At 44.9% G+C, this 27,860-nt stretch overlaps 1 protein-coding gene and 1 long non-coding RNA gene across 7 annotated transcripts in view; one reads left to right on the plus strand and one right to left on the minus strand.

Moving 5' to 3' along the window:
- Positions 1–7,882: 7,882 nt before the first annotated feature.
- Positions 7,883–15,257, minus strand: LOC142847094 (uncharacterized). Its single transcript, XR_012910127.1, has 3 exons — positions 15,139–15,257; positions 13,370–13,546; positions 7,883–8,052 (listed from the first exon to the last, which is right to left on the minus strand). It is a non-coding gene; the product is annotated as an uncharacterized LOC142847094 (long non-coding RNA).
- A 2,744-nt stretch (positions 15,258–18,001) lies between these two features.
- The window catches only part of Gramd1b (GRAM domain containing 1B), a 235,639-nt gene continuing 225,780 nt past the window's right edge, over positions 18,002–27,860 (plus strand). For 2 of the 6 annotated variants that reach the window (XM_075966285.1, XM_075966286.1), the window contains exon 1: positions 18,085–18,610. Coding sequence is in view for 2 of the 6 variants with exons in the window: in XM_075966291.1 (XP_075822406.1) it covers positions 18,585–18,610 (26 nt within the window). In the remaining 4 variants the exon portion in view is untranslated. Of the gene's footprint in view, positions 18,611–27,860 lie in introns of all 6 variants that reach the window. The other 4 variants (XM_075966291.1, XM_075966287.1, XM_075966288.1 and 1 more) reach the window with 4 other exon arrangements.

Here is a 27,860-nt window from a genome sequence, read left to right on the forward strand (position 1 = left end):
TTATTCATGAGAAAATTTTTGACAAACAACATAAAAAAACCCTAAAATTTTGTACCTGTTTGTACACACTTTCTTAATTTGTGAAGAAGTTTGCATATTATATCTCCCACAATCCTACAAAGCTGGGTAGTGATGACCTCTGTTGTGCAGATGATTTGAGTGATGTTTGCAAAGATAAGAGGTCAACAATCAGAAAGTGTCAAAGTAAAGGTTGAATAATTTAAAAAAGCCATCGGAGTCAGAACACAATATTTTGATACAACCGATATCCCAGAGACAATGGAGGATTGCCTAGAAACCACTTAGAAATGCCCAGAGAGGATTGCCTAAAAACCGTTTCCAGGCCTCTGTTACCAGCACACTGAGTGGCACAGTTAAAAGTACTCAGATTGAAAAATCATAGATCTGGTTGCAGACTCTTATCTGCTCCCCCAAATGTTGAATAATCGAAGAACATTTATTTAATTTTCCTGGGAACTGAAGGAATTTTCAAGGTGATCTCCAAGTTTCCTTCATGCTTTAAAACTCTTTAACTAGAAGCAGATACGGGATCGGTGGTTTAGAGGATCACGATGTATTTTAGGCATTTCTGCTGTAATGCCATTCTGCAACATCAGGTTGAGAATACAGAAGATCATAGGTGTGGGTTTGGGGAAGGAAGACACACCAGGAAAGGAGGGCAACAAATAATTCTCACCCTGTAGACAACACTGCCTATTGCCATTTGTCCAAACCTGACTCCAGAGCTTTTTGGGGAATGCAATGCAGTCTGCTCCCTCAGTTATGAAGGAAGACATTAAAAACTCTTCCCTTCAGTTATTTCCTTTGGAAAACTTTGGTTCAGTACCATTGATCAGAGCAGATGCATGTTTCCCTGCCTCTCAGTTCATAGAGGAAACCAGAGAAAAACCGGCCTTGAAATCTGCTTTTCAGAGTACCCTAAATTGCATTTTAATTTAATTTGTTAGGATTTCACCTTTTGCCTTTGCTCGGCTGATTGAATAAAATTAAATTACATGTGGAGGATCTGTGTTACAGAACCATCTTAATCCTCCTTCTGTAGAACTCTCAAGGCCACAGGCTGTCTGTCCTCACTAACTTCCCAGGTTACCTCCTACTGTGACAGAGCTGGAGGCTGTGTGTCTCTGATGTATAAATAGACCAAGGGCTTTCTTAATAGCAGGCTTTCTAGTTTGCCTACCACTGTTTCTAAGTGGTGTACGTTTGGACAGTGGGGACCACTCGGACACTCCAGTGTTTTCAATTGGCCATTCAAATAAAAAAAATTGCCCAAATCATGGGATTTCATGCAGAGCTTCGCCCATAAGCGGTCCCAACAACAGTTTACTTACCCAGATGACCTAGCTGCAAACTTCCCACCCATGGGCCCTTGAATGACCATTGAGCTTCTGATCAAATACTGACAGTGGACACTATGAGACTCTTACATGCTTTTCCTTCCATAGGTCCATAAGTGGCCTCCCTGTTCCCATTACCTTCATGTTTGGGATCAGTAGCAGCTAAAACAGTTCCTGTTAGGAAACCAGCGGCTCTAACCGACACCCGCTGTTTATAGCTTGTGTGGATTTCCTATTGCCTTCTGTCTACAACCACGGGTTGGAGTGAGTTGCAGACCTGATTGCTCGACCCTGGTCTTATCCTTATCATTTGCAAGACCCATGTGAGAGTTAAAATGGAATATCTCACTATTTAAAAATGATAGATTGGGCAAACAAACTACTAGGGAAGACCATAACACAAAACATAGCACTACTTTCCGAATGTCATAAATGAACATGATATGCCAAGCCATGGTCTTGTATCATCCAAAGTTGGCCAAATTTCTAATATAATCAAATTTGCATACCTATGTTGAAGAACCAACAATATCCAGTAAAATGTGTATCTTATAAATCACATCACTGTTTATTACACTAAATGTATTTACTTTTCCTTCTAGCAGAATCAGAATTATGTTATAATGAATATATTTTCATATAATTTTTTGAAGATTTATTTATTATTTATACAGTGCTCTATCTGCATGTATGCCACCAGATCTCATTATAGATGGTTGTGAGCCACTATGTGGTTGCTGGGAATTGAACTCAGGACCTCTGGAAAAGCAGGCAGCGCTCTTAACCTCTGAGCCATCTCTCCAGCCCCCTCATATAATTTTGTTGACAGAGGTTTCTGTCCCACCAAGTCTCACATCCGTTTAGTCCCAAATAAACACGTAGAAGCCTACATTAATTATTAACTGATTGGCCTATTAGCTCAGGCTTCTTATCAACTCTTATATTAGCCCATAATTCTTGTCTGTGTTAGCCATGTGGCTTGGTACCCTTTTCAGCAAGGCAGTCACATCTTGTTTCCTCTGTGTCTGGATGAGGACTGCAGACTCACTTTTCTCTTCCCAGAATTCTCCTGTTCTCAATGCCCTGCCTCTGCTTCCTGCCTGGTCACCCCGTCTATACTTCCTGCCTGGCTACTGGCCAATCAGCATTTTATTAAATACGTACAAGAAACAAATCTTTAGAGGGTAAAACCATTGTCCCACAGCATAATTTATCTTCTATTGATAATCATCTAAAGCAGGAACCAGCAAATTTTATTCTTAAAGGACAAGATAGAAGCATGCTATCCTCTCATGTGGTCTGTGTCACAACTACTGCATTCTGCTGTTGCTCGAAGAAAGCAGCAACATCGAGTATATAAATACATGAATGAGGCTGTGTGCTAGCAGCTTCATTATGTAAACAGGCAGTCAGCTGTAGGCTGCAGTTTGCATAGCTTGCTAATTCTCGTCTAAATGAATAGAATAAAATGTGATTGTAATAAAAGATATAAAGCTTGAATGTATATTCATAAAGTGTAAATAGTATATATAAAATGATTCTTTTATGCAACTTTTCAAAGATGTTAATTTCCCCCTCTAAAATGCTCATCATGATGCTAGAATCCACACGCCACACATAAATTTCAATTTTGAACTGAAGCTATTTCGGCGTGTTGGGAAATATACAAAAAGTTTATCAGCATTCTTAAACAAAAAAATAGAAATATTTACAACTCAAGTGTTCAGTGATCATCTGGTTGCCTAGGTGAGGAATCAGGACAGGGCTGGGGATGCAGTTAATATGAACTTGGTTGACAGAGTGTATTCCTGGTAACACTCTGGTTTTAATGCTCGCTGCATAGCCTGGGAGTGGTGGTACGTGCCTGTAACCCCAGAATTTGGGAAGTGGAGGGAGGAAGACATGAGTTCCAAGTCATCCTCAGCTACATATGAGACTAGCTCAGGATACAGGAGACCCTCTCAAAGAAAGGGGGAAGAGAATGGCAGGGATGAGAGGGAGGGAAAGAGGAGGAAGGAAGACACACATATTCAGAGAAAGCAGCCATTTTCCATGGTCTCTGCCTCAGTTCCCGCCTTGGCATCCTTTGGTGATGGACTGTAAAGTTTAAGATGAAATAAATCCTTCCTCTCCAAGTTGCTTTTGGTTAGTGTTTTATATCAACCAAAGAAAGCAAACTGGGACACCGAGTCTACTAGGGTTAAACAGCAAGACTGAATCTCAAAAGCTAAAGAAAAAGGGCAGGGGGAGATAAGGAGAGAGAGAGAGAGAATCAATATTGCATTGTAAGCATGGTTCATTTATATTTATATCTATACTTACTTAAGTGTAGATACAAATATGTGAAAGTGGTATAAATTATTTAACGTGGTAAATTATTTCCTAGCTCTAGTCTCAAATTTGTAATTACAGAGCTAAGTTATGAGTAGCCATGGAATCAGAAAGTGAAATATCTAGAGAAATAAAACGGGTTATTAGGGCTGGAGAGACACCTCAGCTGTAAAGGGCCCAATGCACAAGCATGAACACATGAGCATCCAAGATCAGACGGCAGCGCCCTCATAAAAGCCAGATGGCCGGCCCCTGCGACTCTAATGCTAGCGAGGCAGAGGCAAAAAGGACCATAGGGCTTGCTGGCCCGCCACTCTAGCCTGATTGTTGAACTTCAGGTTCAGTGAGATACCCTGTCTCACAACGTGGAGGATGACGGAGGAAGATACTCGATGCTGACCTCTGTTCTCTACACACTTGCCTGCACTCCTACATGTCTATATGCACACTCAAGAACAAACACATGCACCACACATACATAAGAAAAATAAACAATTAGCACTACTGGAAAATATTTCACTAGGCTAAAATCTAGAGCATTTGTTGGCGTTCTATTAGTATAACAAAGTATCTTAAATAACCAACTGAAACAGAGGGAAGGCTTATCCTGTGTTATACCTTTGTATGATTGGTTGGTCCCTGTTGCTTTGGACTTCTAGTGAGGCAGCCTAACATGGTGTCATGTGGCAGAACAAGCTAGTCATGTCACGGTCGCTTGGAAAGAAGACTGAGGAAGAGGGGTGCGTGAGGCAATGGACTCTTTTCCTATAACGGGGTTTTTGAAGGAGGGGACTGTTAAGAACCAAACTGTAGCATCTTTCTACCTGAGTAAGGCTATTACACAGTAATAAAAGTTTAAAAATATGTATAATTAGCCAGGTGCTACTTCTCTTACCTTCGTGTTTCTGCCCCTGAAATCTGTTTACCCCAAAGTGTTATCTAGCTCCAGTATCAGGAACAGGGTATCCATAAGACATAGGGCAGAGATGAAGTTGGCTTTTTGTGTAAAGGAGCCCTTCTGGCTTTGTTAATAGGCATGGATGTCGAGGTACAGGGCATATATACTGTACAGTTTGGAACACTGATTCCCATGTGATAGAAGTGTTCTTAAATTAACAGATGCTATATGTTTGTGGTCCACAGAGTTCTTACATTGTGAATTCAAGACCAGGCTGGCCAATTAGTGTTGTCCAGTCCATTGATTAAGGAACAGATTCAAAGTTAGGTGGAAAAAGAACAACAATTATCAGTTGTCACTTGGATGTCTATCATTTTCACCCAAAACATTCCAATTAATACCTAATATTCTATATACTGGAATCCATTTGTGCAGTGGATTCCTGGTCTTCTCTGTCTTTGAGGAATTTCCTAAAACTTAAGCATTTGTCCATTCCGTACCCATACTTTACTTTCTCCTGTAGCCTTCCCAGACCTTACCAAAGAAAAGACCGTCTGGCAAGCTTCACTATTTTACTGCCAGAGGGAAATGCGAGTGTGATTGCTTGTGAGAGAAGATACTGAATGCATGGTGTTTTCTGGTTGCTGTCCATACTAACTAGGCCTCTGCTCTAAGCACTAATGGTTGTATTGACACGTTAATTATCATGGCTGCTGCATCCATGCCTCTTGTCACGTAACTCTGCAGCATTCTCCTCCTATGATCCTGGCTTTTGACGTGATTTTGACCAATGAGGGTATTAGGAAATGTCTTCCAAAGCCTTGAAAAACTGCTCTCGTCTTCTGGTACTATCTCGAGAAGATGCTGACCTGGCTGAAGGTAGCGGACATTAGAAAATTAGAGTTGTAGGACTGGTCTCTACTACCATAGACCAGCCACTACCCAGAGGGATGGCGTGCTCAGATAAGAATGTCTTTGTCAACCAGCTCACTGCAGAGAGGTAAGATCAGGAAAGGTCCACCCTACAGGCCCAGGATCTGTAGAGACAGACATCTAATTCTGTTTGCTATTGAGGTTTTGGGCTGTCACACACTATACAACAACACTATGTGACTGACACAGGAGCATAGAACTGATATGTCTGACATTTATGCATCACTTGCCAAAATCGTATTTTAATCAGAAATATATCTTTTAAAACATTTTTATAGAACTATGACCAAAGTTTCTGTCTTGCCAAAAAGTTAAATATAAATGAAATGTCTTCAATTTATGAAATTCTGCTGGCTTTGCTAGAATCTCAGCTTTGGTCTTTCAGACGCTGAACAGGCAAGACTTAGAACATCACCTCTCTGAACGTCCAAGGAATCAGCAAAAAAAAAAAATGATTTAAGCTAAATTAGATCAAAAATGTTTGTGTTTTTGAGAGAGGATGAACTATGTAGCCGAGCTGATTTGTGGTCTTTCTGCCCCCACGAGTGCTGGGAATATAGACTTGAGCTCCACATGTAGTTTCTAAAAATGTCTTTGAAGAAATGAGACTTTTATAGAAAATTTGATGGAATTTACAAAAAGTAAAACCCCAAAGCACAAAACAATCATTCACAATTGGTTAGATCTGGGAAGGTAAGATATAAGTTCTGCAGAATGCTAATGTATAACTAGTAGCTGAACTTGTGTTTACTAATAGTCAACATTCGGAAATTGAAATAATAAACTATTTCATTTATAATCACATTTTAGAATGAAACAAGTATAAACAAGACCCCCAAATGTGTAAGACCCTGCACTTTGAAAACTATAAAACCTTTTCTATAGTGAGGACCTAGACACAGAGATGTGCTGTGTTCAAGGACCAGAGGATGAAGTGTTGTCGAGATAGTAAGTGTCCCCTTTGATGTATACATCAGTGTGACCCCAATAAAAACCAGAACAAAATTTTTTTACAGAAACTCATAAGGAGATTTCAAATTTTATTTAGAAATACCACGGAACCAGAACAAAGCTTTGGGGGATAAAGGAACAAATGCAGAAGACTAACATCCCATGACTTCAAGGCTTGTTCACAGCTACACTAATTAAAACAGCAATTAGATACCCATATGCAAAAGAATACTTCAACATCACAGTGAAAAACAGACCTAAGCATAAAATATAAAAGAATAAAATGTGTGAAGAAAAACTTGATAGACAGTCTTAGCTGGGACGTGGTGGCACATGTCTTTAATCTCAGTACTCAGGAGGCAGAGGCTGACAGAGCTCTGTGAGTTTCAGGCCAGCCTCGCCTATATGAGTTCTAGGATAGTTATGGCTATGTAGAAAGACCCTGTCTCAAAATACCCCAAACAAGAAAACAAACAAACAAAAAAGAAAATGAAATGTTTATTCTTACACTTGGAGAAGATATTTGCAAAGAAAAAATTTTGTAAAGGACTTGTACCTAATAAAGATCTATCTCTCTATCTACCTACCCCCCACGCACATCTATCTGTCTATATATCTATCTATGTATCTATCTATCTACTATCTATCATCTATCATCTATCTATCTATCTATCTATCTATCTATCATCTATCTATCTATCTATCTATCATCTATCTGCCTATCTACCATCTATTCATCATCCTAAGTTTTCTCAGGTTATTGTAACAAAGTATGAGATATTTAATAACTTAAATAACAGAAATATCTTTCTTGTGGTTCTGGAGGCTGGACATCTGAGACCAAGGTGCTGACATGACAGCTCTTCTTATAGGCACAGATCGAGATGTCTGGAAGCCCCCACTAGGATTTCCAGGTTCTTGTGTTCAGGAACAAATAATTGTACCAGGGACACATGGATAATGGTAGAAATAGAGACAGTCTACTGAGAGAGCATTTCTGAGCTTGGAAATGAGCCAAAGAGCTGAGAAGTTAGGAGCTCAAAGGTGCTGGGCCAGGGGATCCTCTATGGGTCATTTGACATAGGCCCTGCCTCTTCCTTCTTCTCCCTCCCAGGAGCATGTCCTCACATTCAGACTTTTCTTCTCTCTTCCCTTGGGAGCCTGCTCATCTCTGAAATGATGTTTCCCACCAGGCCTTTCTGCTCTTAGCAGGAATCTGTTGGGGAACACACTCCCCGTTGTCAAAGTTTGCTTTGCCCCTCTTCACTGACTTTTGTGGCCTCTAGATGCACACACACAGATCCCATCCACAGAAATACAGGTTCCAGTGCAAAAACCAGGCCCCTGTGGCAAAGGAAAAACATACCAATAGCTCAGTCTTCCCATGTGGCCAGACTTGGATTAAGAGGTATTTCTCAACAGAGGCCAGTGTCTGGTGGTTGGCCCAGTTAAGATGGCGTGCTACCTCAGATGGTTCTCTGAGCCTTTGGACTCTTCCTTCTGCTTCCAGCCTCATAACGGGGTTCTTGCTTTAGGTGCTGGCCTTAGCCCTCATGTGCTGTTCCATAGTCTGTCTGGGACCTGGCAAAGCGCCCCAGAAGAGTTTTCAGTTAGTAGGCTTTCCTCAAGACCTACCTTCTAGCGAAGGATTTTTACAGTACCTGGCTCTTGCCAACTCCCTCCCATTGAAGATGTAATTCAAATCCTTGTTGCTCTTAATTATTCCTAGAAACCAACACATCTCTTAGAGTCAAAATAAGGCTTGTTTTGCTTTCTCAACATTCTTACCTGACTTTCCCAAATTTCTCTTTTATGTGCTGGCTCAACGGGCTGAATTACATCTTCCTTTCTCTTTTCCCCTTCCTCCCTGCTTCCCTCCCTCCCTTCCTTTCTGTCATCCACAGATGCTTCCTGCCATGGGCCCAAGACCTCCCAGGTGTTCTTAATTGTGCAATGTCTGTAGGTTCAACACTTTCTGCCAGGCCTCCGTTACTGCTCCCTGCCTCACCCCCAACTCTTAAGAGTCACACTGGAATACCTCAGCACATACATCCGAGCGCTGCGTTTCCAGCACACGAAAGGTGGGGACCACTGTCAAGCCACAGTGTCACCCTGGTTTCTTCCCTCTCACTCAGATGCTGTTCCTATATAAAACCTGTGTCAGCACCCCACCACCACCACCACACACACACTTTTCATTAAAGTATATGGGATTCCCGCCTCTCAGAGGCCTCTACTGTAAGCTATTTTGCTTTTCCAAAACTGAGCTCCAAACAGACTGGGTAATTTATACGAAGAAGAAAGGTTCAGTTAGTTCATGGCTCTGAAGGCTGCAAGGCTAATATGATGGGGCTGTCACCGCACAAGGGCCTTCTTCCCGTGTCATAACACGGTGAAGGGCATCACACGGTGACAGAGCAAGTAGGCCAGCTTGGGATTCTCCATTCCCTTCTCATAAGGCCTCTAATGCCCTCATGGATTGCCACTCTTGTGGCCTCTTCTAATCAAGCTTATTCCCAAAGTCCCACCTCTAAACACAATTAACATGTGATTTGACACTGAGTTTCCAACATGTGACCTTTGGGGAGAAACACACTGAAACCTCAGCAAATATCCCCGATCATTCTCTTCTCTTCAATCAGATGGTCTGAAACCCTTCCTTAATTTTATTCAATGTATTTCAGCTTTCTACAACCCTGTACTCTCTCAGCATTACCTGACTACAGATCTCTCCGGGAGCCTCACTCTTCCAGAGAATCCCAGGGCATGTTCTCAACAAGCACAACTCAATGCAAAAGAAAATAGTTCCCTTTTTTTATATCATTGTTTTATAATCACGCCCCTCATCCAGGGCAGGACAGGACAGCTTCAGTGAGCACAAATATAATTCTTTAGCCCTTCCTAGAAAGCAGCTCTGCTCTCCCTCTGAGGCACAGGGAGCAGGCAGTGTTGGGTTAAGAGAAAACTGAGAAGGAAATAGGCTCTGGGACAGGGAGGCTTGGGGAATGCAAAGAGAGGAGGCATTGTGTCTGCACTGAGAACAGACGTGGGCAGCATACCAAATGGGAGCCAGAGAGAAGGGCCAGACGCTCCGTCTTTGACACCTGTAACTAGAGGATGCTCTTGCAGGCTGGCCAAGGAGCTCCATTATCACCGCTGCTATTATGAAGCAGCCGGTGCTCTAGAGACGCCCCAAGCTTTTACTTCCTTTCGGCTCTTTTAGCGGGGATATTTATTATAGCCGTTCACTTCCATTAGTCTGCTGGAATTATTATCTCCCATTATATTGACCATGACTCTATGTCTCCAGAGCAAAAAGATCCTTTGGGGTCCATAAAATATGCCAGATCCTCAACAAGAAATATTGGCCCTTGGTGCAGAGCCAATCACCAATGCTTTAATGAAACTAGAAGTTAATCTCTCAGGGTAACCCTGGACATCTCTATACTCTTAAGATTTCAAAATTTAATTCTTCCAGGTTACAATTCTTTTTCAAAGGCATATTAAAAGAAGGTGCACCCCAGAATCTTCTAAGAAATCCCCTTTTTCCTCACTGTTATGAGTGGCTCCACCCTGTATGGGAGTAATGGTAACCACATTTTCTGGGCTCAGTTAATGAAAGACCCCAACGCATCTCTGCTGCCTTTGTGGGTAGTAAGAAAAAAATGCTGTGCACAAACAGAAGGAATAGGGTAAACAAAGCTGTGCCTTGGGGGCTACGGGAATGACCGAGAAACCCAGGAAGACTGTACGCATGATAGATAAGGTAGTCAGAGACTCGGGAGGCCTTTCTGCATACTGCAGTCGCTCTGTGATCTACCAGGCGATGGCTGATGCTCTGCTTCTCTGATCCCCACCACTCTGGCCAGATACATTTACACATGCTTCGTTTTCCATCGAGTGTTTATGTCGGTTTTGCCAAGAGTCACATGTCCAAAGATAACGGTTGTCAGGCAGCAACTAGGCCATGGGTGTGGAGACCTTATGAATAAGATTAGTGCTCTATGTCTTGCCCCTTCCCCAACCTGAGACCACATCTAGAAGCTTCCATCTGTGAAAACCCAGAAAGTGGGCCTTCTCCAGACACCAAATCTGCTGGTGCTTCATCTTAGAATGTCTAGCCTTTAAAGCCATGAAAATACAGCTGCCAGTTTTACGACGGCAGCCTGCACACACCAAGGCAGCCATGAGCCCTGGTGGAGGGATTCGGTATTACACAGGAAACTGGCCAAAGACAAAACTCTAGCACAGAGCCTTGAGAACACAGCAAATCAGCACCAGAGAACTTCTGGCTCATTAAATATATTTAAGTGGGAAATCCCTGTCCTCGCCTCACGAGAGCTGAGACTGAAGCGGGTATAACCATTCATGGATTTTTTTAATGTGGTCTCTGGGGATCGAGCACAGTGACTGAGCCATCTTCCTAGCCCCAACCCGTATCTTCTAAGCCCTGTCTTATTTCTCTTAGGCCAGAGGAAATTAGAGCCAGGGAAGGCTTTTACAAAGACGCTGTAGGGAAGCAGTTTTCAGACCAGCTGCTGTTCTCAGCCGCCCCTGCCTAGTAGAGCTGGAACTGGACACCAGCTGGGTCTTATGCATTTGCTTGGGACTTACTTGGTAGGCCAGAGCATAGTAACCGCCTTTAGATGAGCTAAATTACTTGCCGGCAAAGGCCTAACCCAAAGGTTTGAAGCGAAACCAGCTCCACTGATTGACTGTGACTCCAGGATGGGCTATGCCTTAGAACCCCGAGTCTAAGCACTCACCATGTTGAGTGAAAAAGGAGCTTTGGGATCCCCAGGGCCAGAGAATTTGACACAGAAACCTCTGGAGATTTGTGGTCATGGTGTCATGTCAGTGGGTAGAAAGGCTTTGGAAATGAGAGTTCTGAGGAGCAAAGAGTTGAGTAGCTACTGAAGGCTCCCTCTCAGCCCTCCCCCTGGAAATGCCCAGCTGAGGAATCTTTCTGCCTTAAACAAAATGGAAGGGACCCCAAGCGGCCCATTCAATCCAAATCTCTCATGTTCCAGGTTGGAACAAGGGGCTAAAGGCCTCAGAGTGAGTAATGTACTCAGGACAGTACCTTGAGCCTGCCGAGCCTCAGGCCTGTATTCATCCCCTGCCTTGGGCACATCTTCTCCCATCCCCTACTTTGTCTCGATTTCATCAACTGTGAGCCACAATGCGGACACACAGTGGGGAAAGAGGATGAAAGAAGCCGTACTCAACCCCTGAGGTCCTGTCTGCCTCCCTGGCTGGGCCTCTGACAGGGATTTCTGCGGAAGCACACAGTAACCCCTGCTCAGAATCAGGGAAGCTGCTGCTGATTGGATTAACAGGCCTGGTTCCTGGGACTGACTCCTGCTCCCTTCACTTGAAAGCAGGCCTTTGAAAGCACAAAAAAACTGGTGATACAGGCCAGATGGGAGCTCCGGGAGGAGGGGGAAGGGAACAGAAATTCCCTACTTGGCAAGAGGGACAGAGCAGCCCCACTGCTCCTCCCCCAGCCAATCTGGCCTCCCTTTGTGCAGGGCTGACAAGGGGCAGCTGGTGATGCTGGCAGCGAGGTGGGCAGAGGGAAAGAGCCAAGTGCCCGGGCAAGGTTCAGTTTTGGAGTGGGAATGGTCCTATAGTGCGACTCCCCCAGAAACAGGTACTGATCCAGAGCCTTCATTGGTTCGTTCTAGAAGGTACTCCAAGGACCTTGCCTATTAGAGCTACGGATATCCTGGCCAGCCTTGATTACATCCCAGCTCTGTCCTCACCAGCTCTCCTTCTTACTGGACAAATGCCTTCGCCTCTCTGAGCCTCATCTCCCCACTTACAAAATGGAGGTGGTAACTTCCCTAGTGTGACTCATGCTCAAGAAAGTAAATCAAACACAAAGACTTCCAATGGTGCCAGTGCCGAGGTCACAAGTGTTGAATTAAGGGTGTGCCATGGTTACTGCCATTATTTTAACTTTACTGTGTGTTTCTGTGCAGGGAAAACCGAACGCCTGAGCAAAGGCTTGAGAGAGACAGTGCAGAGGGAATTGAGCTTTTTGGAAATCCCGCCTGGTGACTGGAAACCCCCGTGAGCTCTGGGATCCTTTTGGGGCTTTGGCCTTTCAGGTAATTGGCTTAGCATGGTAAGTTTTCAGGGGCATTTCCTGAGCAGTCACATGACTTCTGATTTGATTTTTGAGAGTACCACGCATCCACAATCTAAAAAGTGCCTATTTGCTGCGAATGGGCTCATGTGATAAACACAGGATCCAAGACACACTGCTGTTATCTGTGTTGACCTTGGGGAGATTATACCAAGCTGGTTTGTGCCTCAGTTTCCTCAGGAAAAAGTCAGAAGTGTTTGCTCGATTTCCAAGGTTGTCTGCTGATGAGCTTGTGATTAACATGTTGCATACAAAACGGCAGGGCCTTTGGAAGTATTGCCACACATTGCAGATAGAGTTCTCATATTTTATACTTACTGTGTATAGCTCTGGGCAACCTATCTAACCTTTGTTAAGACTTCAAATTCTCTTCTATATTATAGGGAATAAGCAAGCCAATCTTAGAGGATTATGGTAAAGATTACAGAAAGCCTTGTGTGGTAACACTTGATAGAACAGCTTCTACATTATGATCATTTTTAAGGTTAGGATGTACAAGTGACCCAGCAGGTAAAGGCGCTTGCTGTCAAGTCTGCTGCCTCAAGTTGGATGCCTGGGACCCACAGGGTAGAAAGAGAGAACTAACTTTATCAAGTTGTCCTCTTTCCTCCTCTTGTTTGCCGTGTGTGTGCGTGAGGACATACTCGCTCGCTTGTGTGCGCATGTGTGTACACACACACAGACACAAACCTGCCCTTACCAAATAAATGTAATAAAAATAAAATAAAAAGTTGGTGTTTTACCCACCGCCACCTTAGCTTCTTATAAATCGCAAATGGATCCACAGTACAGGAGTTTCTGAGCAAGGGCCGCAGGAACCGCCTCCAGTGACTGGCGGTACACACTTGAGTGGTTTTGTCCAGTCTTCAATCTCAGCTACTCGGTTGTCATTGTTTATCGCACAAGTTCCTTGTCATATCTCGCCTGGGGAAATAACAAAGCTTTAGTTTCTCTCTCTTTTCTATTCCTCTTGCATTTCCCCCTTATTACCTTGGTTTTCTCCAAATCTTATAGGAAATGAAAATAGTCTGCCTGACTGTGTTTCATGCCAGGAGCTGAAGCTATCTATCTGTGGCTGCCTTTGGGCTTCTGGCCTTCTATTGCCAATCCTGTTCTTACAGAGGCTACGAGAGGCCACAGGACCAGGGCGCAGGATGAAGAGACGGCCATTAATCAGGGAGATGCAGTCTCTTTCTTGGAGCCACAAGGGTGGCTTCTTCGCTGGGGACGGATGGCAGGACAATGAGGGGGCATCTAGAAGGATGTTTTGGGCGAAAGTGGGGGTATGAACTCACTGTGCAGACTCCAAAGACTTGAATAGAAGAGGGGAGAAAGTTATGCTTTTATTTCTCTATAATAAATAAAAATTTATTATTATTTTTTTTATTTATTCATGTATACAAACTAGCTTTTCTACTGGGTATATAGCTTCAGTAGGATGCTTGCTTGCCTAGTATATGTGAGACCCTGAGGTTAATTCTAATTCCACGAAACAAAATAGCCTTTTTGGTCATTTGATAGATATCCTGTTTCCTTGTCCATAGGCCAATGGGAGTGGTATGTGGAAAGACTAGGTCTAGTCGGTGGAGCTTCGGGGTAGACAATTGAGAAAGTAATTTTCATGGCTCCACTTCTTACTTAATTGGGCATTGATTAACATCCGATCAAATGACCTCAGTAGGACAGTTCTATTTCTAACTCCCACCATGTCCCATAGAGTGTGTTTGAGAATGTGAACAGCCTACTCTTCCCTCACACTGAAATGACTGCAGGGAGATGGATAGTTGCTAATTGGGTCCTTGGATTGATTTGGCCTCAGTTTATAAACTTTCTGAAGTTTGGTGTTTAAAGTTTTGATAACGAGGGTGTGAATACCTTCTTCTGTAAGTACTGGTAAAGAGAAAGGGACCTGGCAGATGGTTCAGCGAAGACCAGTACTTGCTGGGCAAGCTTGAAGGCCTCAGTTAGAACCTCTTGAACCCACATAAAAAGCTAGGCATGGCTGCATATGCCTCAAACCTCAGAGTTCGTAGGCAGAAGCAAGCAGACCTTGGCAGCTTGCTGGCCAGCCAGCCTAGTCAAAACAAAGTACTCGTGGTCCAGTGAGAGACACTGTCTCGAGGGAATAAGGCAGAGAACCATAGAGGACGATGCCTGCCACCCTCCCCAGGCTCCACTTATAAACTCAGGGACCTGTTCATCCACACATCTACACGCATGCCTCAGACATAGATGCCACACCCACACTCAGGTGTGCAAGAGCACACACACACACACACATATGCATCCACCCCCCACAATTTGCTCCCCAAACTAAACTAAACAAAGCATTTTTAAAAGATTGTGGATAGATCCAGACATAGATGGACAATGAACACCAATCACTTAGAGCAGTGCCAATCTTTAGTGGCTGCTCAGCTAAAGGAAGCTTTTAGTGTTGAAATGATTAACATTCTTCTTGCTCATCTTTTGAGTGTGTGCCGAAATATGCACTATAGAGATACTTCAGAACTTACTCAAACTGTTATTCGCTTCCTCCCAGCACGGGAGAGGACAACAGCTCTTGGAAGTCGGAGGACAGGCTTCCCACAGCTTGAGGAGAGATCACAGAGAAGGCAGGAGTTTCTACATTCCACGTCCTAGGAGCTTTAGGATCAGAAAAGTCAACGTCATCATCGAGTTGTGCTTGTTCGGCTGTGTGCTACAGCTATTCCTCTACCATTGCGGTCATTCTTCACAAGCCTACTAGAGATTTACAATTTTTATTTATCTATTGCATATATGTGAGGGCTTGGCCTGTGAGACTATGTGTATGTGTACTATGAGAGTGAAGAGCTCAGGGAGGGTAGAAGAGGACGTTGGAGTTCCTGGAACTGGAGTAACTGTTATCAGCAGTCATCTGGGTACTTGGAATCGAACCTGGAACCTTTGCAAGAGCAGTGTGGACTCTTGACTGCTCACCCATCCCTCCAGCCCCATGACTAGTAGCATTTTAGTGTTTACTCAGTGTTAGGGATTTGAGACAAATAATATTTCTATCCAGTGTAATCATGTTGATTTTTACAAATGAAAGGGCCGAAGCTTAAGAGGTTAAGCAGCTTGTCCAATATCCTGCAGCTACTGAGAAATGGAGACGAGATAACACTTGGTGGCAGCTAACACTATAGTCTGTGCTTCTAATCCCAATCCTGTACAGCCCAAGCCCTCAAGGACTGGCTCTGGGTCTAAGCAGGGGAGGCTGAAGCGGACTTAACTCCTTATTTCCCAATCAGCTGTCGCACCCGTTGTTTGAGTGTCATCTATCAATATGCAAAGAACTAGATAGAACAGACACCAAGGAACAGTTTTTTCTGTGCAGAGATAAAGAAACAAGGCACAGCTGCGACTCCAGTATTATCAGTGCACGCAAGTCTGCTCCGAGCTGTGAAGTAAGAAAACTGACTTCCACAACTTCTAGACCTCCTTCTACCTCAATACATGGATGCATCCATGGGCTGTGATGAGAGATCAAATCATGGAAAAGGCATGCCTAGGTCTAGGGAATTCAGAATTAGATAAAATAGATGCAAGTGTGTTGGAAGAGGAGTGTCATGACTGCCTCGAATGGGTGGGATAAGGGCTGGGGACACAGCCCAGTGCTACAGTGCTCACTCAGTGTGGGTGAGGCTCTAAGTCACCACAATAAAACAAATGTCTAATTCATTTCTGCTAATTGAGAAAAGGAATGCGTAAACATGTAAATCTATTTAAATGAGCCACGCTAATATAACAAGATCTTGAGAAGATGATGAACCAGACCATGGGTGATCGGGCTGAGGTGGGGATGCCTCTACAGGAGAGAGATTTGGGGCAATTTAGAAAGAGAAGGAAGGGAATTGAAATGTATTCTCCGTTTGCCAAGTGCCAGATGACCTACAGTTGCTCCATTAACCTTGTCAAGCCTACGAGACTTGACAAAGCCAAAGAGCTTGCGCAGGGTGACACATCTGGTAACCAGTGATGAAGAGGTTAAGAGAGAGATTCTGTTCCTGAGGTTTTCATTTTCAATTCCCAGAACTGACACAGATGTTCTCCCGAGTCTTGTAGACACAGACACAGCCATAAGCTAATTGAGTCAAGAAGCTGGGGGTTCCGGTAGAGCCACCGTGCCATTTGAAACTCAGAGATCTATCTCCTATCCTGGGCTCTGCATCTCAAAGGCCACATGCGACAGCGGCGTGACTCTTGGTGTGTAGTGTAACTCCAGAGGAAGTTCCCGTAGTCTATGAGTTATCTCAGTGTTCAGAATGGTGGAGCCAGCATCCAGCCTTCTCCAAAGAGATCAACCCGATGGCTGTTTGACTGGCATCAGAATCTGTGTTCAGGGGCTCAGATACCCTAGACCCAAGGAACATTTTTTCAGAGGGAGGAGATTAATGCCCATGAGGGATTTTGTGAGAGAGACCAGTTTCTGCTTAAGATAATAGCATCTTCCAGGAAAGAGAAGTCAACGCTGCTGCCCTAGGGGTTCCAACCAGAAAGCCCTTTGATGTGTGAGCCCACACTGCCAGGAAACACTTTGGTATAGGTGACAGAAGCTAACCAGGTGCACTCTCCTTTGCGGGTAATATGAAAATATCTGTGTTACAGCGTGGTCGGGCCGACATGAGGACTGGAGGGGAGAGCGGAAAATAAGTGGAAATGGTTTTCTGAAGTAGATCTTGTTAGCTGGGTGCCCGGAGGCCTGCGATGGAAAGGGATTTGTCATTTCTTTCTTTCAAGTCGCTTCACCTTTGGTTTCTGTCATCCTCGGGGGCTTGCTGGAAGAAAGGGTAGAGGTGATTTAGAAATGGTTTTGATGAGAGGCCATGTTAACCCATCAACCTCTTACTGTACCTTCCATAGAGGTTCAGACAGCTCGCAAAGAATGGACTTTGTGTGGGGACCTTTGGGGTCACATCCGCACTCAGTCCCAGACAAACATGTTCTTTTTCAGCTGTGGAAGTCTGGATGCTTTGGACAATGGTAGAACTCTGGACTTTTCTAGCTAGCTGTGTGTTCCTGGCATTCAATGGCCCTCTCTGAGCTTCCGTTTTCTTAGGGTGTTAATTAAGAGCTTTGAACCTAGCAATTCTTTGGTTTTAATAACTTGATTTTAATCCTAGTCAGTATGGATGTCACAGGGTCCTGAAGATCCTGCAGGTCACCTGTGGACTTCGGCCATACCTCTTCTCAGCACCCTTTCCCATCGCTTCCCATGAAATACCAGCATCCTTTTCCCAGCAGAGGCTGCTACATCCTAAACACAGCGCAGTGGCGCTTCTGGTGTTGGTTTCGGCACTAACTTGATGCTCTGATTTGAACCAAGCAGTTGGATTTTAAAGGAACCGCCTGGTCGTGTGTCGAGCTCCACTGCAGTGCTAAGTGTCGGGAGTGTGGCAATACAGGGAGAACAGACTTCTCCCGGAGGGGGAAAGCGAGGGGAGGAGAGAGAAGAGAACAGAACGGGAGAAGAGCGGAGAGGGACAGAGGCGGGAGGCGCGAGCGGAAACCACCCAGGTGCAGTCGGGGACAACACCGACATCGAGCCACAGCACAGCGAGCAGGGAGGGGGCCGTGGATATATATAGAAAGAGGGATCGCGCTGCGGTAACACCTAGTCACCCAGACTAGGGGAGCCGAGAGCCCGCTGGCAGGGGAGTTCCACTAGCTTGTGCAGTGCGATCCCGCCCTCGTTGAGCCCGAGGCTGTCCCAGTGCGGAGGGGGACCCGGAACCCGCCACCGCACTCACCTGCTGGAGGTGCCTCCGACTGGATCAAAGGCTTGAGTCGGAGGGTCCAAAGGCAGCGCGCCCCCGCTCCCCTGCTTCTGATGGGACTGGCTCTCCTGTTTGCAAAGCCAGGCCCGCAGAGAGATGTGCTGAGCAGTAGCCAACCGCTGGTGTGTCCCGGACGCTGCTGACCGCTCCGCTTTGGGATTCACATGAACAGCTTCCCCAGCAGACCTAGGTAAGAACTTCGTGATCTACCCAAGTCCCAGGAGGAACGCACCTGGGTTCCAGGCGGAGGACAAGGGAGTCCTCTAGAACTGGGGAAATACTGGGGTGGAGGTGGGGAGGGGGTCGGTTCCCAGCTTGCTTAGCACAGCATCAAAGTTGCCCGAGGGCATGGTAAAGCTATTAACATGGATTGTGGCCCGGCTGCGATGTCCAAACACCCAGAGTTGGTGTCCCCAGGAAACTACTGAGCTAGGTCGCCTCCATCAATTTCCGGAGGTGGCCAGCTGGCTTCTTTCTTCGTTCAGTGCTGGGGATGTGCACTGAGCAAGTGGAGAGAGGAAGGTTTGGGTGTGGAGATTGGGTCTGCTTCTTTCCGCCTTTCTGGCAAAGTTTTGGGAACATTGGCTTTCCTTGTTCTGGGCAGAGCCTATTCCACCAGGCCACCCCATCCATCTTACACTCATTGTAACAGCACGGTTCAAGTTCAAGACTTGGCAGGAAGACAGCATACCCACCAAGTAGGGAGACTTGAGCTTCTCTCATCCCTCCATGGGGTAGGGGTACAAAGCTTAGCAACTGAAGGCTCCCCTGACTTAGACCTAGGAATTCATGAAGTCTCTAATCCTTCCAGGAAAAGCATGGATTTGACGTGCACAGAGGGAGAGGTGAGAAGGTGTGGCCTTTAGAATGAAGTTATAAGGGCCCAGACCTATTTGAACAAATCAGTCAGTCACATGCCTGGAGAAACTTCTTTCTCCACACAGCTCCTCAAGATGGGCCCTGTGCCTTTAAGGTAACATAGGACCAGACAGCCAAGTGCAAGCACCCAGGTTGTGATTTGGGGTGCATCTGTAATAACTCAGCCCCAGGCCTAGCCCCTGTACATATCACACGCTTGGAAGAACACCTAAATGTTTTCCCCAAGTAAATAATTTTCTAAAGGCTTGTGAAAAAAATAAAATCAAATGTTTTTATGACAGCAGCAGATGCAAAACTCCCACCACTCCAGGCAAAAGACAAAGAGATGGGTGCAGGGGCTTGAGCTCTCTCTTTTGTCAAGACCTATGTGACTATGTTCCTGCCTTGGAGCTTTTCAGGAGGGGCAGACCTTAGCTGGAGCCCCCTCCATGGAAATTCGGGGCAACTGGACACAAATGGAAAACACTGCATTTCTCCCTCCTCCTCCAGGGCCTGCTTTGGCTCTAATCTGATATAGCAGCTTATTAGGAAGGATCATAGCACAAAAATACCTCCTACCCAGCATTTATAAGGTTGGACGGCAAAGCAAAGTACTGTGGATTCTTACTGAGCCATCTAGTCTTGGTTTTTGGTTGAGAGGAACATCATTCCCCCTTTCAAACTGCCCCTCCCACTTGTGTGCCTTGCTTGAAGATCACATCTCTAATGCATAGCGTATCTCTGTCCTAGCCAGGCCAGCTTCATGGCTCCATAGAACTCTTCGTTAGTCGCTTTTGCTGATGCATGGGATCTTCATGCCCAGCGCGTCTTCTCTGGATTCAAATCGTGATCTTCTCTTAAGTTCTTCCTCAACCTGCAACTTGGGTGGATGGTTCTGCTAGAATCACAGTGATTCAGGGGTCTCAAAAGGGTATAGGAACATTCTGGTTTCCTATACTTACTTGAATGTCATGTGGGCCTATAGGTTTGAGGCTAGGCATTAGTGTTCCTGTTGAAATGAAAATATTACAAGCAACTAACTGATCAGAATGTGGCCAAAGTGGACGCCCTTGTACCTCTCAGTTTGACTTTGGCACCACCAGCCCCTCCCCCACTCCGTGCTTGCCAACTACTGTCTGCTTGCTCGGCTGTCTTCAAGGATCACAGATCCTGAATAAAATCACATCTTTATAAGGAGACAGTGTCGGTCTCTGCTGTCATCTTCCAACCTTCGCTCTTGGGCTGTAGCCATCGCCTAATGTCCTCAGAGATCAGCCTGGGGTACATAGACTCCCATCTGACACTTCTACAGTCTATAGACCTACAGCTGAAATCACCACCCCCGGGGCAGCAGCTGGGCTCCAGCTGCAGGTCTCTGCTCCCGTTGCCTCTGCTCCCGTTGCCTCTGCTTTTGCACAGGTGGCAAGCGGTTCCCAGCTGTTTGTGGCTCTGGGTGCCCATCTACAGTTCGGCTACAAATGATCGCCCGTTGCACATGCCCTGGTGAAGGTGGTACTTACACGTGGGGGGTCTGTTGCCCTTTCTGGTCTTTTCCTTTTAGTTCCCAGGCATCTTTCTGCTTAATTGGAATCTCTTTCTCGTTTCTGCTCCTTTCTCCCAGTACACTAGGGACCACATTCACCACAATCATAGTCATTCTTGAAATGATAATAAAATCACTAAATTCTCTACTTGATTTATCACCCCAGTTCACATGAAGCAAAGGCAACGCATTAGCCTTTCGACTGCTATATTTCGTATGCTCTTTATTTTGATGCATAAGGCTCTGGAATCTAAAGCAAGCTCCTGGAGCCCATCTTCTTCATAAATGTTGAGTGAGCCCTGCACAACCACAATGAATAGATGTTGCTAAAGAGGAAAGAGATAGAAAATCAATGTCTCAGACAGGAAAGGAAGAGGTGCATCTTGGGAAATGGGACCTTGGAGACGTGCATCCTTTTTGGAGAATCATCTTAATGTGCCGACACCTCAGTTAGCATACATGTGTGAAAAGAGAATTTGCTAGATGAAGGGAACACCTGGCAGGGGTCTGATGTATGGGTCTGTAAGATAGCTACCAGACCCCAAGAATTTAAGTCCTAGTAAGTTTGGCTTTTCTGAACCAAAGAGCGATCTGGTAGTCACCCTTAGTTGAAGACATTCCTCAAATCAACAGAAAGTTTTGCCTTTAGGGAAAAGGCCTCCAGGGACCTACATTAGTAGAGGAGAATATCACCTATGGCTCATAGGTACCATCAGCAAAGACCTTATTCCTGGCATGCTAAGTTTCTCTCGCCAGCTGTAACGGCAGATTTGAACAACTTGATTCCATCTGTTTGAAACCTGGTCAGATGGCAGGACCTGCTTGAGGCATCAAAGGTACCAAGGAGGTAGCATCTCCCCTCTCAGCATCCTTGTGGGGCTTTTCTACAGCTCTGGGGCTTCTGGAGAAGGAGTCTCTCTTTTCTGAGGCAGGATAATAATAGAATTAATTTGGAGACAGTGGTGGACTTCAGGGCTCAGAACTGGAGAGCGCGAGTTGAGCCTTTAGTTTGTTAAAAGCCTTCAGAAAAATCGACTTGTTCGGAACACAAGACTAATGATGTACCACCTGCCTGTTCCCCTCCCATCATGCACTGCTACACCCGTTGAATGCAGAACATATTTAGCTAGAGGAGGGGGTATGAAAAGACAGCTCCTACAGCTCATCTGCCATTCGATCTGATTGATCTCAGAAGTGTCACCTTTCCAGGCATCTTGAGAGTCTGTGCTGGGGGAAGGGGGAAGGAAGGAGCCAAGGACCGAGGTTGGGGAGGGCAATTTTTAGAGAAGTCTGTGAGACCCAACACATCTGGAGGTAGGCTGCTCCAAAAGACCAGAGCAGGCCAGATGAGGGTGCTGGAGACATGGAAGGAGAAGGGGAAGAAAAATGGCATATAGAGATGATGAAAGGAGGGAGGGGGTGGGAAAGGAGGGAGCAAAGGCAGGAAGGAGAGAAGCGAGGAAGAAGAGGAAGCAGATGGACCGAGGGGACAATGTGGAAAGGATATGCAAGGGAAAAGTCAAAGAAGTGAAAAGAGCAGAGATAGAAGAGGCAGCACCTTGCTGGCAGGTCTTCTTGCTCCCCTTTTCCTCTGGTGGAGACAGGGAGCAAAGGAGCCAGCAGAACAGCATGGCTTTTGTGATTGGGAAGCTGGGCACCGAAGCTGTCAAGTCTCAACCCCTCACGGCAGCTTGTTCTATTTTTACATTCTGCAGAATTGAAATTAAACAAATGACCCGGTGAAGGCGTGTTCATGAAGATTTTATCCCGCACACCCACACAGCCAGTGCTGGTGGCTGAATAGTTAGCATAATATTCTATCTAATCAGATAAGAAGGCATCTTCTGCAGGGTGGCAGGCTCGAAGCCCGAGCGCTGATAAGAAAGACCTGCTTTGATGATGGTGGGCTAAGCTAGAAAGGAACCTTGTTCTCTCAGTTGGCATGGGTAGCTTCAGAGTCTAGCCTTTCCCCTCCCTCAAGTGCATGCCTGCCTTTGTGAGACTCTTGGTCCAGTTCTCCTTGGAGATCACATTGGCGGTGGTGTGGGGGAGGAGGAGAGGCTCTCTTTGGCTGAAACTCCTTTGAGTGGAGTAAACCCTGCTTAAAATCTAGGCACCTACTCACTCACTCACCCACTCACCCTATTTGTTGGCTAGAAGCTCATCTCTTCTGGAGCAACAACGCTTAGGCAGCAAGCCTGGTGAGGCTGCTCCCTTCCATTTCGTAGTTGGCATGAACCACAACAGATAATATTTTTCTGGTTTGTGCATGGCTTTATGCTTTCATCCATAGAAGATCTAGTAGCAATAAAACACACACCCCTTTGTATATAGTCATAAACACACATTAGCATACCAGTCGATAAAGCCAGATTGGTTGGGTACATGCACCATTAGAAGACTCTTCAAAAACTTCTCCTTGCCAAACATGTGTTGACAATCAATAGGGTATGTGTGGGTTTCTTTTCCCTGTGCATTGAAGGCTTATACAATTCCTCCTCTAGCGCTTTTAAAATACTCATTTTTTTCAAGTCCAGTGTGTAGACCAGCTAAGGATGAAGACTGCTGTTGAATTTATCCTAACTTCAAAGGGAGCCATGGCTAGGATAGTTTGACTCAAAAAGGAATGTTTCTTCCTGCAGGCTGACGTGGCAGGGCCTGCTCTTTCCCTTCAGGACCCCAGAGTCTTACTAGCCAGAGAATAGTCCCTGGGGTAACTATGAAAGGTATTAACATGTGTGACTCATTGGAACGGAGGGCACCAACAGGAGCCATACGGATGTGTGTTCAAAGATGCTATGAAAGATTGATAGTCCATTAAGTAAAAGACACCACCCCCACTTTAATCTTGGCATTCTTTCTTCTTGGTTATCTGCTTCTCACAGTATGTCTGGCATGGCTTTGAGACCATGGAACGTTTCTATGATTCTTGTGGGGAAAGTCAGCCTTTCCTTTATTAATAACAGCTTCAAAGTCTGACTTCCCAGGCACGGAGCCCCCACATCACAAGGCTCTCAGTTCAGAGGTATTTGGGGTCCAAACAGGATTCTAAAGGTTGAACTTGCAAGCCACTGGAGCAGAACATGGCTGCCCCATGTCTTCTTGTCAAACCATTTCCTTAGACTTTTACACTTGGATCTGAGGCTGTTCATGTACAAGTCGGCAAATCTGCAAAAGCAAGTTCCTCGGTTTGGAAGTAGAGGGTATGTGCAAAGTTTTTACCCCTAAGTGTTCATTTTCCAGATGAGTCTGGTTTAATTAGCCCTTTCCAGGGTATGACCAGTAAAGCACCCCTAAGCTCTTCATTTTTATTATTGAATTCAGCATTTCTCATGAAAATACATTGACTTTTTCTTACTGTTGCTTATTTTGTTTGGGTTTGATTTGGGGCTATTTGCAGATATATAAGAAGATATACTGGGGATAGGAAATTCATTTCATATATACCCTTTGTACACATAGCTTGGTGATTAATTTCAATGTTTTGAATGCTTCTGTGTTTGGGCTGAGACCTATCATATGATGTCAGGTATGGAATTTTCCACTCGGGGTATAATTTTGATATTCAAAAAGTTTTGGATAGTCATCCTTTCAGGTTTTGAATTTTCAAGTTAGAGATGTTCCTCCTGTAATAAGAAGTCATTTCCTTCCTAGTTTATCCCTTGCAAAGCTCCTGTGCATAAACTAAGACATAAAGACAAGATGCATATGCAAGCCTGTAGGTACATGCCTATAACACCAGCACTTGGGAGGTTAAGGCAAGAGGAATGTTGTGAGTTTGAAGTCAGCCTGGGCTATATAGTACATTCCAGGCTACCAGAGGATATACAACAAAAACTTATATCAAAAAGAAGAAGAAGAAGAAGAAGAAGAAGAAGAAGAAGAAGAAGAAGAAGAAGAAGAAGAAGAAGAAGAAGAAGAAGAAAAGAAACAAACAAAAAAGGTCCGAGATCCAAGATGTGTAGACAGTAATTACAGCTGGAACTTGAACCAGTCCTGTGATTTCCTGCGTGAGTGCTTTCGTCGTAGATTTCAGCTTAAATTTTTAGTTCTTCCCTTTCTTGTCATCTACCATTAATTAGTGCTCGCCACCGGCAGATAGAGATGCACATGCACCTGCTTGTAGCTGTGCTAATCACAAAACGTCCCCTAAAATACCAATGCCTATGAGCGCATAGTTAAAGGGATTTGGCACCGAAGTGGGGAGGTAAATAAACAACATCAGTGTTCTTGAGACTGACTGCTTTTTTCCCTCCCTCCTTCTTCCAGTTTTGGCATGTTCATCCCTGCCAAGTTGCCTTGACATTTAAATCATAGAAAATACTGGGTAAAAGTTGGCACTATACTGTGTAACTGTTATGCCTCCTTTTCTTGCAGACCAGCCTCAAAGGGAAATCCTGCCTCTTGGCTTGCTCCTGCTGAAACCAGCATTGCATAAATTTCTGAAACACAAAGAGGTGATAGTAGATTTAGGGGTGGCCATGACTTCCACAAGAGAGCCGAGGCGAGTCCCTCGGGATTCAAGGGCTTCTATAAAAGATCTCACTTCTTGGCTGGGCCCAGTGCTTTCTTTGAACTCAGTTGGGAGCAGGCAATGGAGAATGTTAATTTCTGGTCTTGGCTGGTCTTTTGCATGCACGAGCTTCCGGCTATTTGTCTAAGAAAAGTCCAAACCCAGGTGAATTAGGCTATGCTGGCAGCTTTATTTAGCTGTGAAGCTGACCCAAGTGGAATAATTTTGGCTCGTCAAAAAGCAGGGACCACTTAGCAGATTCAGCGAGGCTATTCTCCTCCAATGTATGCTTAGCTGTGATGAAACTAGAGGGTGTACAAAAAGGGGTTTAAATAATTTTATCTGTTCCTGTTCCTTCTCCCCAAACACAATGCTTCTCAAAGCACCCATAAGCCAAAGATCATGTCAAGGCTAGGTTTTGACTCTTCTGTGTGAAGTCTGTTATTTCTTAGCAACACTCAGATTTAATGTCAGGCTACTTTGTATACATGTAGTAAGATGATGAGCCCATGATCAAATGTGGTCAACTGGTCTTGGAAGAGGATTAAAAGGTGATAGCAAAACGAAAGACAGAAGAATACAGATCTTTGAACTTTCTGTGGCTTTGCCTCCATTGTGAGCAGTGGAAAAAAAATGAATTAAAAGGACAAGAATCCAGGCTTTTATGAGTACCTGGAAAGTGCCCTTCACACCTCTTCTTGTCTGCGTGAGTACTTTCTCTAGGAATTGTGGAGAGGACAGAATGTGTCCTTCCGCTAGTTTTATTCTGTTCCTGCTTGTTTTTTAAAACTACCTCCTCCATTTATATTCCTCCGGCAAGCATTTATTAGCCAAGAAGCGAGGCGGGTAATGAAGCTACAGACCTGAACGAAGATGCATTTCTTTCTTCAGAGAACTCATGCTCTAGTAAGGAGGATAGGGAAGAGGCGTAAAAGACTCCATGGTAAGGACCCCGAGGAAGTGAGAACGCAGTGTGATAGGGATGCCAAACCCAGCTCAGTCAGAAGAATAGCCGGGGAGAGGGGGCGCCAAGAAGGCGTCTTCAGGAGAGATCATATTTGAGCTGGCTTTCTGAAGGCGAGCAAGTGTGCTGCTGCTGGAAAACCATAGAGGCAGTCACCTTTCAGGCAGAGGGGACCGTGTGAGCGAACACGTGGAGTGATGACATATTTGATGTGTTGTAGGCTGTGAGTCAGGAGTTCTGTGAGAGGTGGTGATGGTTGGGCAGCCAGTCTGGAGTGAGACTTCGAGGGCCCAAGCCTAAAACTTGCATTAAACCGAGGCTGCAGAACATTTTTTTCAATGAGAGACTGAAAACAGATTCTTTTCCAAAAGAAGGATAACACTGAGCATGTTGTGAAGGTTAGGTTCAAACAAGGGGAGGTCCAACATTAGGGTCAGGATTCATAGGCAGGGATGCTGGGGTGTCCAGATGAGGCCTCCTGTGGTAAGAAAAGTTAGAACATGCCATCCAGATATGAGAGAAACTTAGACGTCACCAGTTAATTGTTGGATAGATGGTGCAAGCTGAGGGAAGGCAGTGGGGATCATAGATTAGACAAATGCCCTGTCTTGCCGTCTGTGCCGGATCAGTGGCCATGACTCAAGATAGGATGCTCAGGAACAGTGAGCATACGTAAGGTGACCACGAAAGAGTCTGAACAGGCTAAGGATAAAAGGGGGCTTTAGAATGGAGATGCGATGGGTCATTTGTACACTTGCCAAAAACAGTTCCAATAAAGTTGTGCCGGAAGATGAAAGGAACAAGAGAGCAGAGTCACTCTGAGGTCAGGTGGGGACTCGGAGGCTACTGCTCTTAGCGTCTAAAGAGAGAAAGGGATGGAATGACAACTTACGTGAGAATAGAGAATGAAAATGTTTCAGAAGAGAGAACCATGACCAGGCTTGGCAGAGGTAGGTGGGTCTCTGTGAGTATGAGGCTGGTCTACATAGTGGAGAGAGCGAGATAGATAGATGTAGTTAGTTTTTTTACTATTTGGGGGTTTCTGCCACCCAGTTTCCAGATAAATACAATGAGACTTATTCTTAGCTATGAATGTATGGCCTTAGCTTGGCTTGCTGCTAGCCAGCTTTTTAAACTTAAATTATCTCATTTCTCTTTAACTACATTTTGCCTCTGGGCTTTTTACCTTTCTTTATCCTATATATCTTTCCTTCTTACTCTATGGCCGGTTGTGTGGCTTATTAACTGGCCCCTGGCATCCTCTTCTCCTTCTCTTGCTCCTCAATCTTCTCCCAAGCCTAGATTTCTCCTCCTACTTATTCTCTCTGCCTGGCAGCCCTGCCTATCCCTCTCCTGACTAACTATTGGCCATCCAGATCTTTATTAGACCAATCATGTGTTTTAGGCAGGCAAAGTAACACAGTTTTACAGAGTTAAACAAATTCAACATAAAACAATACAACACATCTTTGCATCATCAAACAAATATTCCACGTCATAAGTGAATATAACACATCGTAAACTAATATTTCACAACAGATAGATAGATAGATAGATAGATA

Source organism: Microtus pennsylvanicus, chromosome 3 (assembly GCF_037038515.1).
Source record: "Microtus pennsylvanicus isolate mMicPen1 chromosome 3, mMicPen1.hap1, whole genome shotgun sequence".
NCBI lineage: Eukaryota > Metazoa > Chordata > Mammalia > Rodentia > Cricetidae > Microtus > Microtus pennsylvanicus.